This window comes from Streptopelia decaocto (assembly GCF_964273445.1).
Source record: "Streptopelia decaocto genome assembly, chromosome: 1".
Classification (NCBI taxonomy): domain Eukaryota; kingdom Metazoa; phylum Chordata; class Aves; order Columbiformes; family Columbidae; genus Streptopelia; species Streptopelia decaocto.
The window spans coordinates 52555802-52570075 of NC_138663.1; the positions used below are offsets into that span (position 1 = coordinate 52555802).

At 35.6% G+C, this 14274-nt stretch overlaps 1 protein-coding gene across 8 annotated transcripts in view; it reads left to right on the plus strand.

Annotated features, from left to right (window-relative positions):
* The window catches only part of PPP1R12A (protein phosphatase 1 regulatory subunit 12A), a 116392-nt gene that overhangs the window by 63264 nt on the left and 38854 nt on the right, over nucleotides 1-14274 (plus strand). For all 8 annotated transcript variants that reach the window (XR_014186681.1, XM_082076184.1, XM_082076180.1 and 5 more), the window contains exons 4-8: nucleotides 6785-6944; nucleotides 8873-9017; nucleotides 11946-12020; nucleotides 12470-12558; nucleotides 12690-12847. Coding sequence is in view for 7 of the 8 variants with exons in the window: in XM_082076184.1 (XP_081932310.1) it covers nucleotides 6785-6944; nucleotides 8873-9017; nucleotides 11946-12020; nucleotides 12470-12558; nucleotides 12690-12847 (627 nt within the window). In the remaining variant the exon portion in view is untranslated. The remainder of the gene's footprint in view (nucleotides 1-6784; nucleotides 6945-8872; nucleotides 9018-11945; nucleotides 12021-12469; nucleotides 12559-12689; nucleotides 12848-14274) is intronic.

The following is a 14274-nucleotide window of genomic DNA, read 5'->3' on the forward strand; positions in this document are numbered from 1 at the left end:
TTTTAAAATATCAGATTTCAGTTGCTGTGGAAGTCGTCTTACATTTTTATGTCAGTTGGCTTGCTGACTGGCTAAAGGATTTTCAGAAGATTGGTCTTCCTAAGATGATTTCAAAAATATATTGGTGGAATGAGGCACCATGTTGTGCGATGAAGAAACTTGCTGGGGTTGCACTTGAGTGTGGTTGGACCTCCCTGTGTGGAGAACAGGAGCTGCATCTGCTCCTGAAGAGTCACCTCACCATGAGCATCCCTGACAGCATTTCTGCCTTCCTGGTCTCAACAGGGCACCAAAGCCTGTGGTTGTATATATAACCTTTACATATATATATGTGTGTATATATATATAACATTTATTTTGTGTATATGTATGTGTATATATTTACGCACACACATATATGAATGAATTTATACAAAAGTATTCTACCGAGCTTGTTTTGCTGTTAGACCACTTAGGAGTTTCAGTTTCAGAGAAGCATGCTGCATCCCTCCTTCTGAATTTGTGTATGAAATTATAAGAACTAAGGGCTTTTATCTGCAGGGATGAAATCACAGAAAATGTTTGATGATTATGGATGAGAATGGAATAGGAAGGGTATGAATCTGGATGGGGATTTGTAGTGGATATCGCACTAAATCATGGGACAGTTGTCTCAGCAAAAATATTTTACTCATGTACTTTTGATGGCATCCTTAACTCGCATATGACGTTAATATTATATAAAGATTGATTATTTAGCCATTATCATAATAGCTTGAAAAATGCCTAATTGCATGTATGTTGTGGCCAGAGAAGTTCATAGCTCTAAAGTAGAAACTTAATTGTTTATGTTAATATGGAATTAACACTGATGTGCTGTGACAGTTTCATCTTTGACTATACATGTGGCTGAATGCAGTTATCCCTCCAACTTTGGTATTGCTGCTTGTATAAAATAAAGTGGTGCCACAGTTTTGATAACGTACATTAACTGTAAGGTCTGTGGAAAGATCAGCCCTATCTCAGTGTTACTGGTAGTGGAAGATCAGCCAATTTATTTTGAAGATAAACAAACCTGGGTGCCAAAGAAAATCTTACCTCTGTGTAGGTAAAACATGCAGCATGAAAATTAAGTGGACGTTATCTCTAAGTCTTGCCTTGCAGCCTTTCCATGTGTATTTATTCTATCATTCGTTTTAGTTTCAGTTTTGTGTTGCTTAGTTGATGTTGTGAGTATGGCTTCCTACATATTGACGTTCGCAGTCAGAGTCGTTTGGTGGCAAAAGATTGCCTGGGAAGATCTGTCAGGTTCATTGTGATTTCAGATATCTGTAAGTGATGACATGTGTCATTTTTGGTAGAAATCTGAAGAGAATCACCGTGTTAGCTCACCCTTTTTACTGCTTTTGCCAGACCTTCAGTCTTCATAGGAAAAGTTCAAACAGAGCCTTCTGTTGTACAACTATTCCTCCTCCTACAGATCAGCAGTTTGTATTTATGCCCAGTTTTCACAGGTATCAAATTATATTTTAAGGAAATGTCTAACTACAGGACAAAAAATAGGAGCCCCTGGAGACACTAAATTCATGGAAATAAGCTATGGAATAGAACATAATTCAGTTCTATGTGACATTATGGGCTTAATACAAGGAGGGATTTGCAGTGTTTGCTCATCCCACTTTAGCAATCAGACTCCAAAATCTGACCTGCCTAGGGAGGAGATGGTCAGTGATCCAAATTAATCTTCTTGTTTTACAAGTTCTGTTGTAAGGTGTGTTGGACATCAATCCAACAGCTTGCTGTCTTCAGTAACTCTGATCTCCGAATGTGACATTTCTGAACTGTGACCCTTGGTTCAGGCTGTGGGCTACAGGTCCCCAGACAAGGCCACCTTGTGTTCTGCTGCACATATAGCAGGACCCTGGTGATGTAATGGAATATGCAAGAGTTCTGAGACAAGGGGCTCACTATCTTGTAAGTAAAGTCATATCACTCCAATAGTATGGAAAGCATTTTTCTACAAAGGGGAATTTATTTTTTTCATTTTTCTTCAAAGGGAAGTCATTGGCCTAATTATTTTTTAAGCTTAAAACCTAGTTTAGTTTTATATTTTGTGAAGAGGTAAATGACATACACACTCTAGTAAGGTATAAAGATTTTCTGACACAAACACTTCACAAATAGCAAAACTAGGTGTTTTATGGAAATTATTTCACAGCAGTGCTGAAAAACTGTTCCCTTTGCGTGTTTTGTATGTTAAACAAAAAATTTATTGTAGGACCTATTTTGTTTCTCCACATTGCTGATGTCTTCATCATGGGCCAACCCCATGTATATAGATGCCACTACCCACAGAATTCCATGTTCTCATTAGAAATATTATTATTTCCAGTTTCTTGATATGATCCCTTATGTTTTAGCTTTGCAGTGTTTCAGCATTTTGTAGTTGTAGAAATTGTCTTTTGCCAGTAGCGTGAAGTTTTCATTTGCACTGGTGAAAACCAGCAGACTGGAGGGAGATGTCGCTCGGCTGTGGTTTTAGTCCTGGCTTGTCCAGGCCAGTTTTAAATGTTGCCTCTCCTCAGGTCTCAAGTAGGGTTAAATGTAATGGTTTGCAGCAATTTTTTAGCTGTTTATCATCCGATGTCCTCTTAAAATTATTTTTAACTGCTTAAGCAGTTATTTTGAATTACAGAAAACATTCTCGGGAGGTGAGTTAGTGAGGAGGGGTGACGTGAGGTGAATCAGGAGTTCATGATGCAGCGCAGTAGCTATTCAGTAACTCTGAGAGAGATCATTTCTCCTTTTCCAAGGAGAAACAAATGTTCCTCATTCTTAATTATAGGTAAATGTAACAGGACTCTCTTGGATGTATTGCTTAACTCAGCTTTGTTTATGTGGATAAAATGCGAACTATTACATTTGTATATAAACATTCACTACATGAAGTAAAAAGGGGGTTGATCTTCCATGCAGTATCTATAAAACATGCCTTTATATGGCTGAGGAGCCCTGAAACAATGATTCAGCATTTAAATTTATGCTGAGTTTCATTCAACGCTCACCAAATGGCACACCGTTTTCAAACCTGCTGGAAAATTTTGAATAATACTTGTTGATCAGAAAAAAAATGAAAGCATTTAGCAACAAATTTTTAATGATTTAAGGAGTTGTTAGAGTGCCAGAGAGGTTAAGTGTCTGGTGGTGTAAGTGAATACTGGGGCTGAGCTGAGCTCAGAGGCAGCGCATTGCCATCTATGGGCCGGATGAAGAAAGTGTTTGAAATGTGCGAGGAGCGTTTTCATTTTCCCTGATATCTTAATAGACTCTGGAAAACAAAAGCGAGGAGAAAGGTCTGTACAAGGTATAATAAAGGCCGTTTACATTCTGTTTTCTGTAGTTAATAATAGGAATTGTATCTAGCTTATCTCAGAGCGCAGCTTTTTATCTGTGACACAAAGTTCAATTCCCATTTTTGTGCCAGTTATTAAAGTGGGATATTTTATTTAGATTGGCAAGATTCTGCTACTTTCTTCTGTTGAAATATGATCAGAAATGTACTGTCTTGTAAAATAATATATTGATGCAGCCATTAGTCCTCTGCAGCCATGAAATCTTGTACAGGCTTCAGAAATGCAATTGTTTGTGATATTAATAAAAATCTGTATTCAGTCTTAGCTACTTATTCTGCAAAAGCACATAATTCTTTGGGTCTTCAGGCATACCTGGAAGGTACACTTAGGCATTAACTGTTAGAAGTTCAAGATCAGGACTTAGGAAGAGCTTTGTTCTTCCTTTCTACAAAAGTGCCTCAAAACGACCAGCCACGCACAGGAGCAGCTTTACGCTAATAGGAATTTACATCAGATTCTTCGGGTGGAGAAGGTTACTCATGCTGATAAGGACAGACAAATTTGTGACCAACAGATCATATATAAACTATTTATTTGTGTAGTTGTGTTTTGTATGCACCACTGACATGTAAATATGACTGCACTCTCAAGAATAATTTTCCCAGGATGTGCTGGTCTGCACTGCTGTGTCATTTGGAAAGGCGAGCAGATATGAAGGCCCAAGGAAGTTACAGTTTGCAGTGGTTCACCCATCAATATGTAGGAGCCTTCTGGAGACACAAGAATATGTGATTTATCAATATGTTATTGATTCAGAGTTCCTGGTTATCATTCTTTTTATCTGTCAGAGTTACAAAGATTATGCGATATGCAAAATTTAATCTCTGTTGAGATGTATTTAGTCATGGTTAGTCTTGAGAGAGTCAGTTTTGGAAGCTTCCATGTATTTAATTTTTACCACAGCATCTTTCAAACAAGTACATTTTAGCTTTTTCCTCTGCTTAGTGCTTCAACAATCTTTTGTATCTTCATGCAACTTGCAGACTTAGCCTCTGGATTATGGGTTTTCATCAGTGTCTGATGGAACATAATTCTATGAAATGATTGTTTTAATTGAGGGAGTGAATGAGTCTAGGAGTTGAGTCTAGTGCTTAGAACGGTAAATGTATAACCTGCCTCAGTTATTTTGATACTCAGTGAACTTTTATCTTTTCATCTGTCCTTAGCATAAACTTTTACCAGACCTACTTTTTTTTGTTTGATTGATTGTTTTTTGATTTTGTTAGTTTGTTGGGGGGAAGTGTTTAGTCATTTTTTAAAATTCAGTTATTTTTTTTCTTAAGGTATTTGTAGGCAACAAATATCTGTTACTGGGTGAATTGATGGAAGAATAGTTTAAAAAGAAGTGAACTCTGTTGTAGCACTGTCGTATGCTACTGCAAACCAAACAAATGGCATGTTATGTTTCCAGAAGCATGTAATAATTATATTCCTTCTTTTTGCATTTCAGGAAATTTTTATTTGGGCATGTCATTTTCAAGGATTTTTTTTCTCTATAATTGGGAGATTGCCACATTTGTGAAATACTAATTCACACATAACATAATAGACATATCAGTTAACTATCCACTGCGTTACGGGTGTTTCAGCTGTGCCAATATAGTTGCTTTCAGTTGGCCAGTTTGTTTCTCTGGCTTTCTAGTTACCAGTGGATTGATAAGAGCTTGTCTAATCTGTTTTATTATAATCAGGTTTATCATGCTTTACAGAGTAGAATGATGCATTGTATTACATATGATCAGCTCTGTATTCTATGTCTTCTCATTTTCTAATGTCAATATATCCTTTAATGAAGGCCACTTCATCCGTTAGCTCAGTTTCTGCTGCATGTTGAAATGGGCAACAGGATGGATTTCATTTGGCTTCCATATTCTGGGGATCTATTCATCCTCTAAAGGATTAATAGCTTACAGTTTCTTTGAAGACATTAGAGCCTGAAGTTGCTGTTCATTATAAAGACTTTGAAAGTTAATTAAAATTAATTAATTATGTAGAGTAGTTTTGAAAAGAGACGTTCTAGCTTTGCATAATGTTGTTTGTGGTCTGCTTTATATGGTTGTGATTTGATTATGTGGACAGTTAGGAAAGTTATGTGATAGGAACATATGCAGGTGAAGCTTCAGCAGAAAACACTGAAAGAAGGCAGAATTAGATCTGAGTTAAGGATTATCTATCTCTAAAGTGTTTTAAAAATCATCTTCTTTTTTATAGGCTATAAGGAATACTGTTGAAGTTTGCAGTCTTATCTAGCAAATCAGTACCTCTTTCTAGATTTCACTTGTTTTTATTATGTCCAGGTTAATGCTTTGCTCCCCAAGAAATTAAAAATTCAGAAGAACAGCATGTATTTCCCAAGTCCCTGCACACCAGTGTCTAAGATTAGATAAATTGTACACATAAAATAATTTTGCTGAAGTTTGGCCCGCTGGTTTTCTGTTAGAGGTCAACTCAGGTAGAATTAGTGGTCTTGATGACCACAGTTCCCAAGTCCCCTTTCCTCACAAAGTTGCCACTCTTCAGTCAACACACACAGAGCAATCAATGCTCGTGCGTAGTTCTCTTCAAGGCCACTTTCCTCTTGTGTTCTATAGATCACTCCATATGGTAGTAATTAAAAAATGCTTGCAAATACGTGCTTTGCTTTGTCCATTCAGGGTCTGAGTTGGTTTTCTTTTTCAGTGTTTAACCTGATGTGTATACTTGTAAATATTATATTGGGTTCCTCCCTTTTCATCAGTGTGTGATAACTGTTTTGTGAGACAAACTACAGAAGATTTTGGTGGGTTTGGTTTTTTTTACCTAACATGGGAAGAGATTTCCAAAGGCCTGGCTATTTGAGTATAAGGTTTCTGTTTTACAGTGATAGAGAAAACAAACTGATTTAATAAGAAATTCTTTAGAAAGTATAAAAAAACATAGGTCTGTCTTTCTTATATTCATTCCCAGAGATACGTCCCTGTTAAAAAATTGTAGGTTTTTTTTCCACTTTCTTGCAGATACATCAAACCAGACATATTTTGCTGCTTAGAAGGTTCAAATATCATTTTTCTCTTTTTTTAACAGGTCACTTCAGTGATTATTATTGTGATGGCAGACATTCTTAAAATCGAAGGGCCAGTTTTAGTGTTGGGGTTTTTTTTGTCCTTCTTTTGGGAAAAAATTGCATTATGCGTGCCAAGTGTCATTCAGTAATGGATGTTTCCATAACTACTTGGGGTTCATCTTCAAAGAGATGTTCATATCTAACCATTAACATCGTTCATGTTGTTTAGCTCTTATTTTATTGTACCACATAAAGGTCGTATAAGATTGGTTACGTAACTGAATTGAAGTATTTGTACTAAAATATTTTGTGTCCTTTCTTCCCCTCTCCCCCTCCCTATCTGAATTAGGTGTTGATATAGAGGCAGCTCGAAAAGAAGAAGAACGAATAATGCTGAGAGATGCAAGACAGTGGCTCAACAGCGGCCATATAAATGATGTCAGGCATGCTAAATCTGGTGGTACAGCACTTCATGTAGCTGCTGCTAAGGGCTATACAGAAGTCTTAAAGTAAGTGTGGTTTAAATGGAAAATTTTCACATTTGATTATCTTATTGATATAATGCTGCTTGGAATCAAAAGGGTTGGACACTTCTGGTTTTCAGGGATTACATCTTGGAAAAAACAATCTCTAGAACTATCTTTTCCTCGAAGATTGATTTTATGTTTTCAGGCACTCATAAATCATAATGCTGCTAGCTTTCTGTCTTAAGTCATTCAAGATATGAACACAGTGGACCTGTTCAGCCTGAATACTTATTTTAAAATAATAAAATTGACAAAAAACTTGCCCTATTTCTAAAGCCAACTGTGTAAACAAGCTTAATACCTTTTTATAGTGCCAACTGGCATTCTGGTTTATGCATATTTTCAAGATAACATATTAATTTGCATACATAAAGTGGATTTTTCATCCAGACTAAAGATTTTCAGACCTAGAGAACATAGAATTTAATTTTACTTTTTTTATATTGTTGTTGAAAATCATGACTCTTGTAATCTTTTATAGAAACCTTCAGGCTTTTGGTGTCCCATAATTCTCAGGTGGCTTTTTAGTAATACAACACAATACAAGTATATACTGTAACAGAGGTGTAATTTGTTTTTCATCAAAGCTCTGCTTTTATTGAAGCTAAGCTTACTTAATAATGCATTGCTTTACTGTGATTGTGAATGTATTTGACTGCTCTGGCAGTAGTATGAACAGTTATATATTGTAACATGAATGAAACTGAGCACGCACCCTGACTCTGTGAGTTCTGCTGCCTTTAAGGTCTGCAGGGCCTTGTAATGCTTCGTCAACACAGAAGCTGAAAGACAGAGCTTTTTAATTGTTAAAACCGTTACATACAATTTACTGAATGAGAGTTCTACTTCATGCTTCAGCATGATGAAGAGAAATTATTCTGTTTGAAAATATTAATCATTAATAACATTTTTTGTTTTAGAATAGCGTGGATCTGTAAGGGAATTACATCTATAACCATTTTTTTTCAGCTTTCTCAGTTCCTGTCTTTTTTGTAGTCCGGTCCATGTACTTTTCCTAGGAAGGGAAAAACATACGTGTAGTCTATTTTTGCGATGGCTTCAAATTATCAAAAATGTGTGCTCTGTGTAGGATGCAAGTTTGGCAGCTGTGCATATGTGCAAGTTGACTCATTGGAAGATATTACTATAAGTATATTGGCTCTTGAGAGATGGGGAGAATTTTTGTGATTACTTCACGGTTATAAGATTTGTGATAATTATGGACAGTGTTTCAGAGAGCTGATAGCCCTTTATACAAAACTCTGTGTCAGGTTAAGTGCGTGTCATCACTCTGACACTCACATCAGAGCCGTGCTGAATTTGAGTGTTGAACGCAGACTGAAAAGCAGGTCCTTTATTTGAAGAGCTCCCCTCCCTCTCAGAGAGCAATTGAAGCACGTAAACACTGGATTCTTACAACATCAAGTGTTAATGACAAGAGGAGATGCAAGTTTCAAGGAGCTGATATTAGACTTAACAGCTTGTAGCAACTAATATAACAGGAGGAGGTTTTAATAGTTTACTAGTTAAGAACACTGTATCTAACAGTTTTTTGACATTTTACAGCATCCCTTTCCTTAAAAGGCCTTTTCTCTGTTACTGCATATGTAGAGAAAAATATCTAACTGTACAGAAGCAATGGATTTTTAATTAAGAGGAATTGAATAAAGAAGAAAATGGAAAAGGCTATTTTTCTTGAATTTTCCTTACAAATATGTATACCTACTGAACAATGAAAAGAATAAAGTTTCTGTGAGGAAATAAAATTAACCGATTGTCAGTAGCCCAACTAAAATATGTATGATGAAAAAGGAGAAGGATATTACTGTTGAATAATTTGATGGTTTTACGAAAGATTGTTGTTTATCCCTGTCAGTAGTCTCAATATCTACTTCTTTTAATTTCTTTAGGCTTTTAATACAGGCTCGCTACGATGTAAATATTAAAGATTATGATGGCTGGACACCACTTCATGCTGCTGCTCACTGGGGTAAAGAAGAAGCATGTCGCATTTTAGTGGAAAACCTATGTGATATGGAGGCTGTCAACAAAGTGGTAGGATTTTTATGTAATCCTTGTCAAGATACAAAGTTCTGGTCTCTAAAGTGACTTTAGAAGCCAGGGTAAGAAAAGTGATGATAAACTGCTGTTTACTGTACGTGGAGCTTTATATAATGCATGTTTTGTCAAAACAGCATGTTTGTGTTCAAAACTAAATTCTCTGATTGGCTAAATTAATTTTTAGGTCCACTTCATGCTTAGTTCTATATTAAATGATCTGTGTAGTCTTTGACAGGGAAAATCCCAACAGAATGGGTTTATTGACATTTCAGAAGTACAAAATTGGCGACTTGGTGGATTGCACACAGGCTTTCAGTTGATCATTGAAGACAATTATGATGCCTTTGGGTAGTGTTTTAACTCTTAAAATCAGATTGTGTTGCTATACTAAAGAGTTGTCAGTGTGCTGGTTTGGGTACACTGGAAGATACTTCAGGCATCTCTGGGCTCCATAGACATAACTTGAATGCTTCCTAAGCTATATTTCCTTGATTTTTATGCAAAGGCCTGATTAGCTTGCTAGCTTTGCAAGATGTTGCTCCCAACAGGTATAGATTTTTCATGATTCACAAAGGCATCACAAAGATCCAAAACTTTTCATTCAGCTGTGTGAGTACTGAAGCTCTCTTTCTTCTCTTTGCACCATGTTTTACAGAGAGATTCTGATCTACTTCCAGTTTCTGTCAATACTGTATATGTAAATTACCTGCTCATTTTTTAGGATAGCTTCTTCATTAAATTTTTTCATAAACTTTTAAAAATAAATTAGGAGAATATGCAGGTACACATCATGAATTAACAACTACTTACTCCATATAAGGGCAAAACTACAGCTGCTTAACATTTTTAGTCTTTGTTGACTTTTTCTTCCTTAGAAATTGAGGTTCCTTATAATAAAATCAATGAAATCTGGAATTACAATAGCTTCAACTCTGTTTCTGTATAATACTCATAGAACTTCTACATATCAGCTGTATAGCCATATATTGTATCAGGCAATCAAAAGCTCAGGCAATGAATTAAAACCAGTTTATCAAGTTATCTGTTAGACTTTTTACTGGGGTTGTGAGAATGTGGAAGGCAGTATTCCAGAGAGCATTCTCATGAAAATATGTTCAACTCAACTGGGGCAAGAATAAGAATGAAAGAGGTACAGAGAGATGTAGGCTGCTTTGTCTGGTGTATGGGCTTGTCTGTGCAAGCTATGAAAGCTTCGCCTGTTTTGTTCTGAAGTAAGCTAGTAAGCATTTTTGCTTTTGGAGATCTGAAGATTGAAAATTCCTTTGAATTTGGTTTTAGCTGTAGGTGTTTAGCATCTCAGAGAACTCAGCCATTACTGTTTAGGCACTTGACTTCAGGTGTCAACTTTTATGGGTTGAGTTTAGATAAAACCTTCCAGCCACAACATTTTTTTTTTTGCTAAGTTGTTTTTTCTGGTCAAGGTAGGTCTAACTTGTTTGTTTGTTTGTTTTTTCATAAACCCACTTAATAGCTACCTATAAAATAGAAGACCAGATGAAAAACTGTAGTCATAATGCAGATATAAACTTGAGATAATTTTGTTCTTTAGTTTCCAGGTTAGTGCTGTGTTATACTAGATGGAATAGTTCACATGTCAGAGGACCTCAAGCTGTTTTGGGTAATGCTTGTTGAAAGGTGCACGTGCTTCTGCTGTATGGTCAGAAGTTTTATGGATGTGAACATTAGTGGTTTGAACGTCCATCCTTTCTAAACAGTTAAGATAACGTTCACAGTGTAAGTAGGAATATGTTTGCCTTTAGTTCACATTTTGAGAAACTGAAATAAGCAGAGACAAATATGAACATCTTTAATTACCTTTATAAGCTGCTGTGACCACTTTTAAATGACAGGTCTGCTTTCATTGCTGGTTATTGTACAGAAACACTTACTTGACTGATCTTGTCATGATCCTCCCAACATTTCAGAATGTCCACAGGTCAGTGTTGGGCAGCTGCATTTATACGAATGGATGTAGGACTATCTTTAGATTCCAGCCTTCTTGTATTTGAGTACAGATTCCAAATACAAAACTCCATATTGCAGTTTCAAAGTAAGTTAGGCTTTCTTTGTGAAACTCTGTGAGCTTCAGCCCTTCTCGTCTTCAAGTAGAGATGAAGAAAGGGAATTTTTGAAATCTTTACCAGTTCAGACCTTAAAGATAGAATCTCATGTCCTGTGGGCATCTGGTTTAGTCAAGAATTGCAGTGACTATGTAGATGTAAGATACAGAAAGCTGAAGAAATTCCAGCTGACAGGATTACTCTGTTAAGGAATCACATTATGATCTGTTTATTCAAGTACATGTCTAATGGAAGTCATACACTAAAGGAGGATAAGAACAAATGGTTGTTAGCAGATCCCTTCTAAAACAGAATGTAAAATGTACAATAAGGTTTTACTGCGAAAATGTGAAAGTTTAACTATTTAGATTTAGTATAACTTGTTTGAATAATTTAAAGTTAAAAAAATCAAGCTGTATGTAGTAGCCTAAGATGGAGAGGATACTGAACTGCTCAGTATTCATCCATACATCTGCGATTGGAATAGTTGTTTGGAACTAATATTATGATACTCATATTCTTTCCATCTGTTTTATTTTCCGTCGTAGTTTTTTCCTTCAAAGGACAGCAAAATTTTTTTGAAGTCATGTTTTTATCTCTTAAAAAATGTGTTTACTCATCAAGAGTAGACGTTTCTGTTTCAATTACCCAAAAAAGTAATATTGCAACATTGTTTTCAACTACTGACTAACTAATAGTTTGTAATAGACCTTGGCTTATACATTCTATATCCTTTCTGAATGTGCTCCTTATCAGCATCATCATGTGATAAGGCATCATAATCTGTTATATTTAAATTCTGCTCTACAGTTACGGTGTTTTATTTCTTCCCCTTCTCCAGGGGCAGACAGCATTTGATGTGGCAGATGAAGATATTCTAGGATATTTAGAAGAATTACAAAAGAAGCAGAATCTGGTAGGCTTTTTGTGTGTGTGTATATGTACACATATATATATATATATATATGTTATACTCAATTGTGCATATGACCATGGTACACAGAGCAGCATATAGCTTAAAAACAAAGGTTTGATTTGGAGGTTCAGTTCAGCAAATGTCACAGTTATCTCAAAAGTTATTTCATGTCCTTGTTTGGTCAATTATGGTGACTAAAAAGCCTTGGAAGAAAGAAGGTGCTTTTCTACGTGCCTTCGCCAGCAGGTAGCTCATGATCTGGAGTATCAACAATTAACAACTTCTTGAACTAAGTTTCTGAGATATTAGAATTTTGAACTTTGACACTTCAAAAGCTTATGCACATTCTGTTGTTTGTAGTAGTTAGAGGAAATTTCCCTCTGTTTGTAATCTTGTCACACTGATAACTGTTCTGTCAATTTAACTGCATCGTTCTATATGTTTTGAAGCTTCATAGTGAAAAACGGGAAAAGAAATCTCCCCTAATTGAATCCACAGCCAACATGGATAATAATCAGACACAAAAATCGTTCAAAAAGTAAGTAAACTCAGAAAACTAATTAGCTCTTAATAAAAAAAGATAACTTTTATAAGCTGTCACAAAGTCCTGCTTGACAAACTTCAGTAAATTTTTCAGGACTTAGTAAGTATTTTTCTTTTCAAACTCAGTAAAGAGACATTGATTATGGAGCAAGAAAAGAATGCATCTAGTATAGAGTCTCTGGAGCAAGAAAAAGCAGATGAGGAAGAAGAGGGAAAGAAGGATGAATCCAGTTGTTCTAGTGAAGAAGAAGAGGATGATGACTCAGAATCCGAAGCAGAGACAGGTATGTTGTTTGTAGTATTGTATTTCTTTAAGTTTTTGCTTTATAAATTTACTTACTTAATATCATGATTTGTTATACAGAGTTTAGTATCTTAAGTTTCACTTATTCTTCTGCATTCCACTAAGCTTCCAGTCGTTTTAAAACAAGTTGATACACATGTCTAAAGTCAGGTCATAACAGAGATATCAAAAAGGTGCCTTTCCTGGTGGCTATTTAGGTTAAGCCAATTAACCTATTTATTTGGTTGACTATTTAACAGCTGATACTTTTAATCAAATAGTTGGAATAATACAAGCCTTAAGGAGCATGTCTGAAAACACTGAAGAAGTTAGATGAAATCAGAAATGAAGTCTTTATAGCAGTGTTTGCTTGTGGAACTGGTATAGAGATTGGAACAGGAGAAAAACATCTGTCAAGCTTTGTAATTAGTCTTTCAACTTAGTATTCTTGCATCCCTCATTTACAGAGACTGAGCTTTGATAAACTCAAAACACTTGTAATGTATAACATGTAGTAATTTCTCAGACACCAAACTAACCGTAATGTTTCCTGAACTTTATGACTCTGGTAACTGTGTTCTGTTCGTTACCAGTAGATAGTTTGTGCCAGGAAACTTTGACTGTGACAGAAGAATTAATTTATGTAAACTTTGGGGTTTTTAATATCAACAAGGCTTTATCATACTTTATTTGGCAAGCTGTACTCTAAGCTTTTCCCTGTAGAGCTGCATCTCTACATTCCAAGCTTGTACTTTCCCTTTTTTCCTATTATTCAGCTTAAGGTAGTTTTGTAGTGAAAAACCTTGAGATTACAAGAAGCATTCCAGCTGTAAAATATGTTAACAGCGTTCAATATTCTGAAGTACTTGAAACCGTGATTTCTAATCTATTGGGATATTGCAAATGTTCTCCTAACACATTCTGTTTCATTGATTATCGGAGAATGCAGTCTAAAAATAAATTCATTTCTGTCTGTAAGACCAAGAAGGCAAATACGAATATGAAGCTATCATTTCCTAACGGACAGGAAAACAAGCTGAAAAAATACAATTCTCAGCAGTTTGTGTTTTTAACCTACTTTGTTTGAGATAGTTTAACGTTTTTTGAGAGTTAGTCAATGTTAGCTCAGTCATGCATACAGCTATGTTCTTGCCATCCTTGAAATAATTTCAGAATGCAGTTGTGAAAAATCCATTTTGCTCCTTCCGTTCTTTAATTCCTGATAACTTTTTCTGGTTTACTCATTTGCAAATTTCCAGCAGATCTGCCAGCGCATCATTTTGAATCGTTCTGTCAGTCCACATTGCCCTGTTGAACTTTTTATCACCATGACCTAGAAGTTTACCAGCCTTTATTTTCACTTGTGTTTTAACATAACTTTCCATTAAGTGCACAGTTACTGATGTAAACCATTTTTTTCATTTGTTT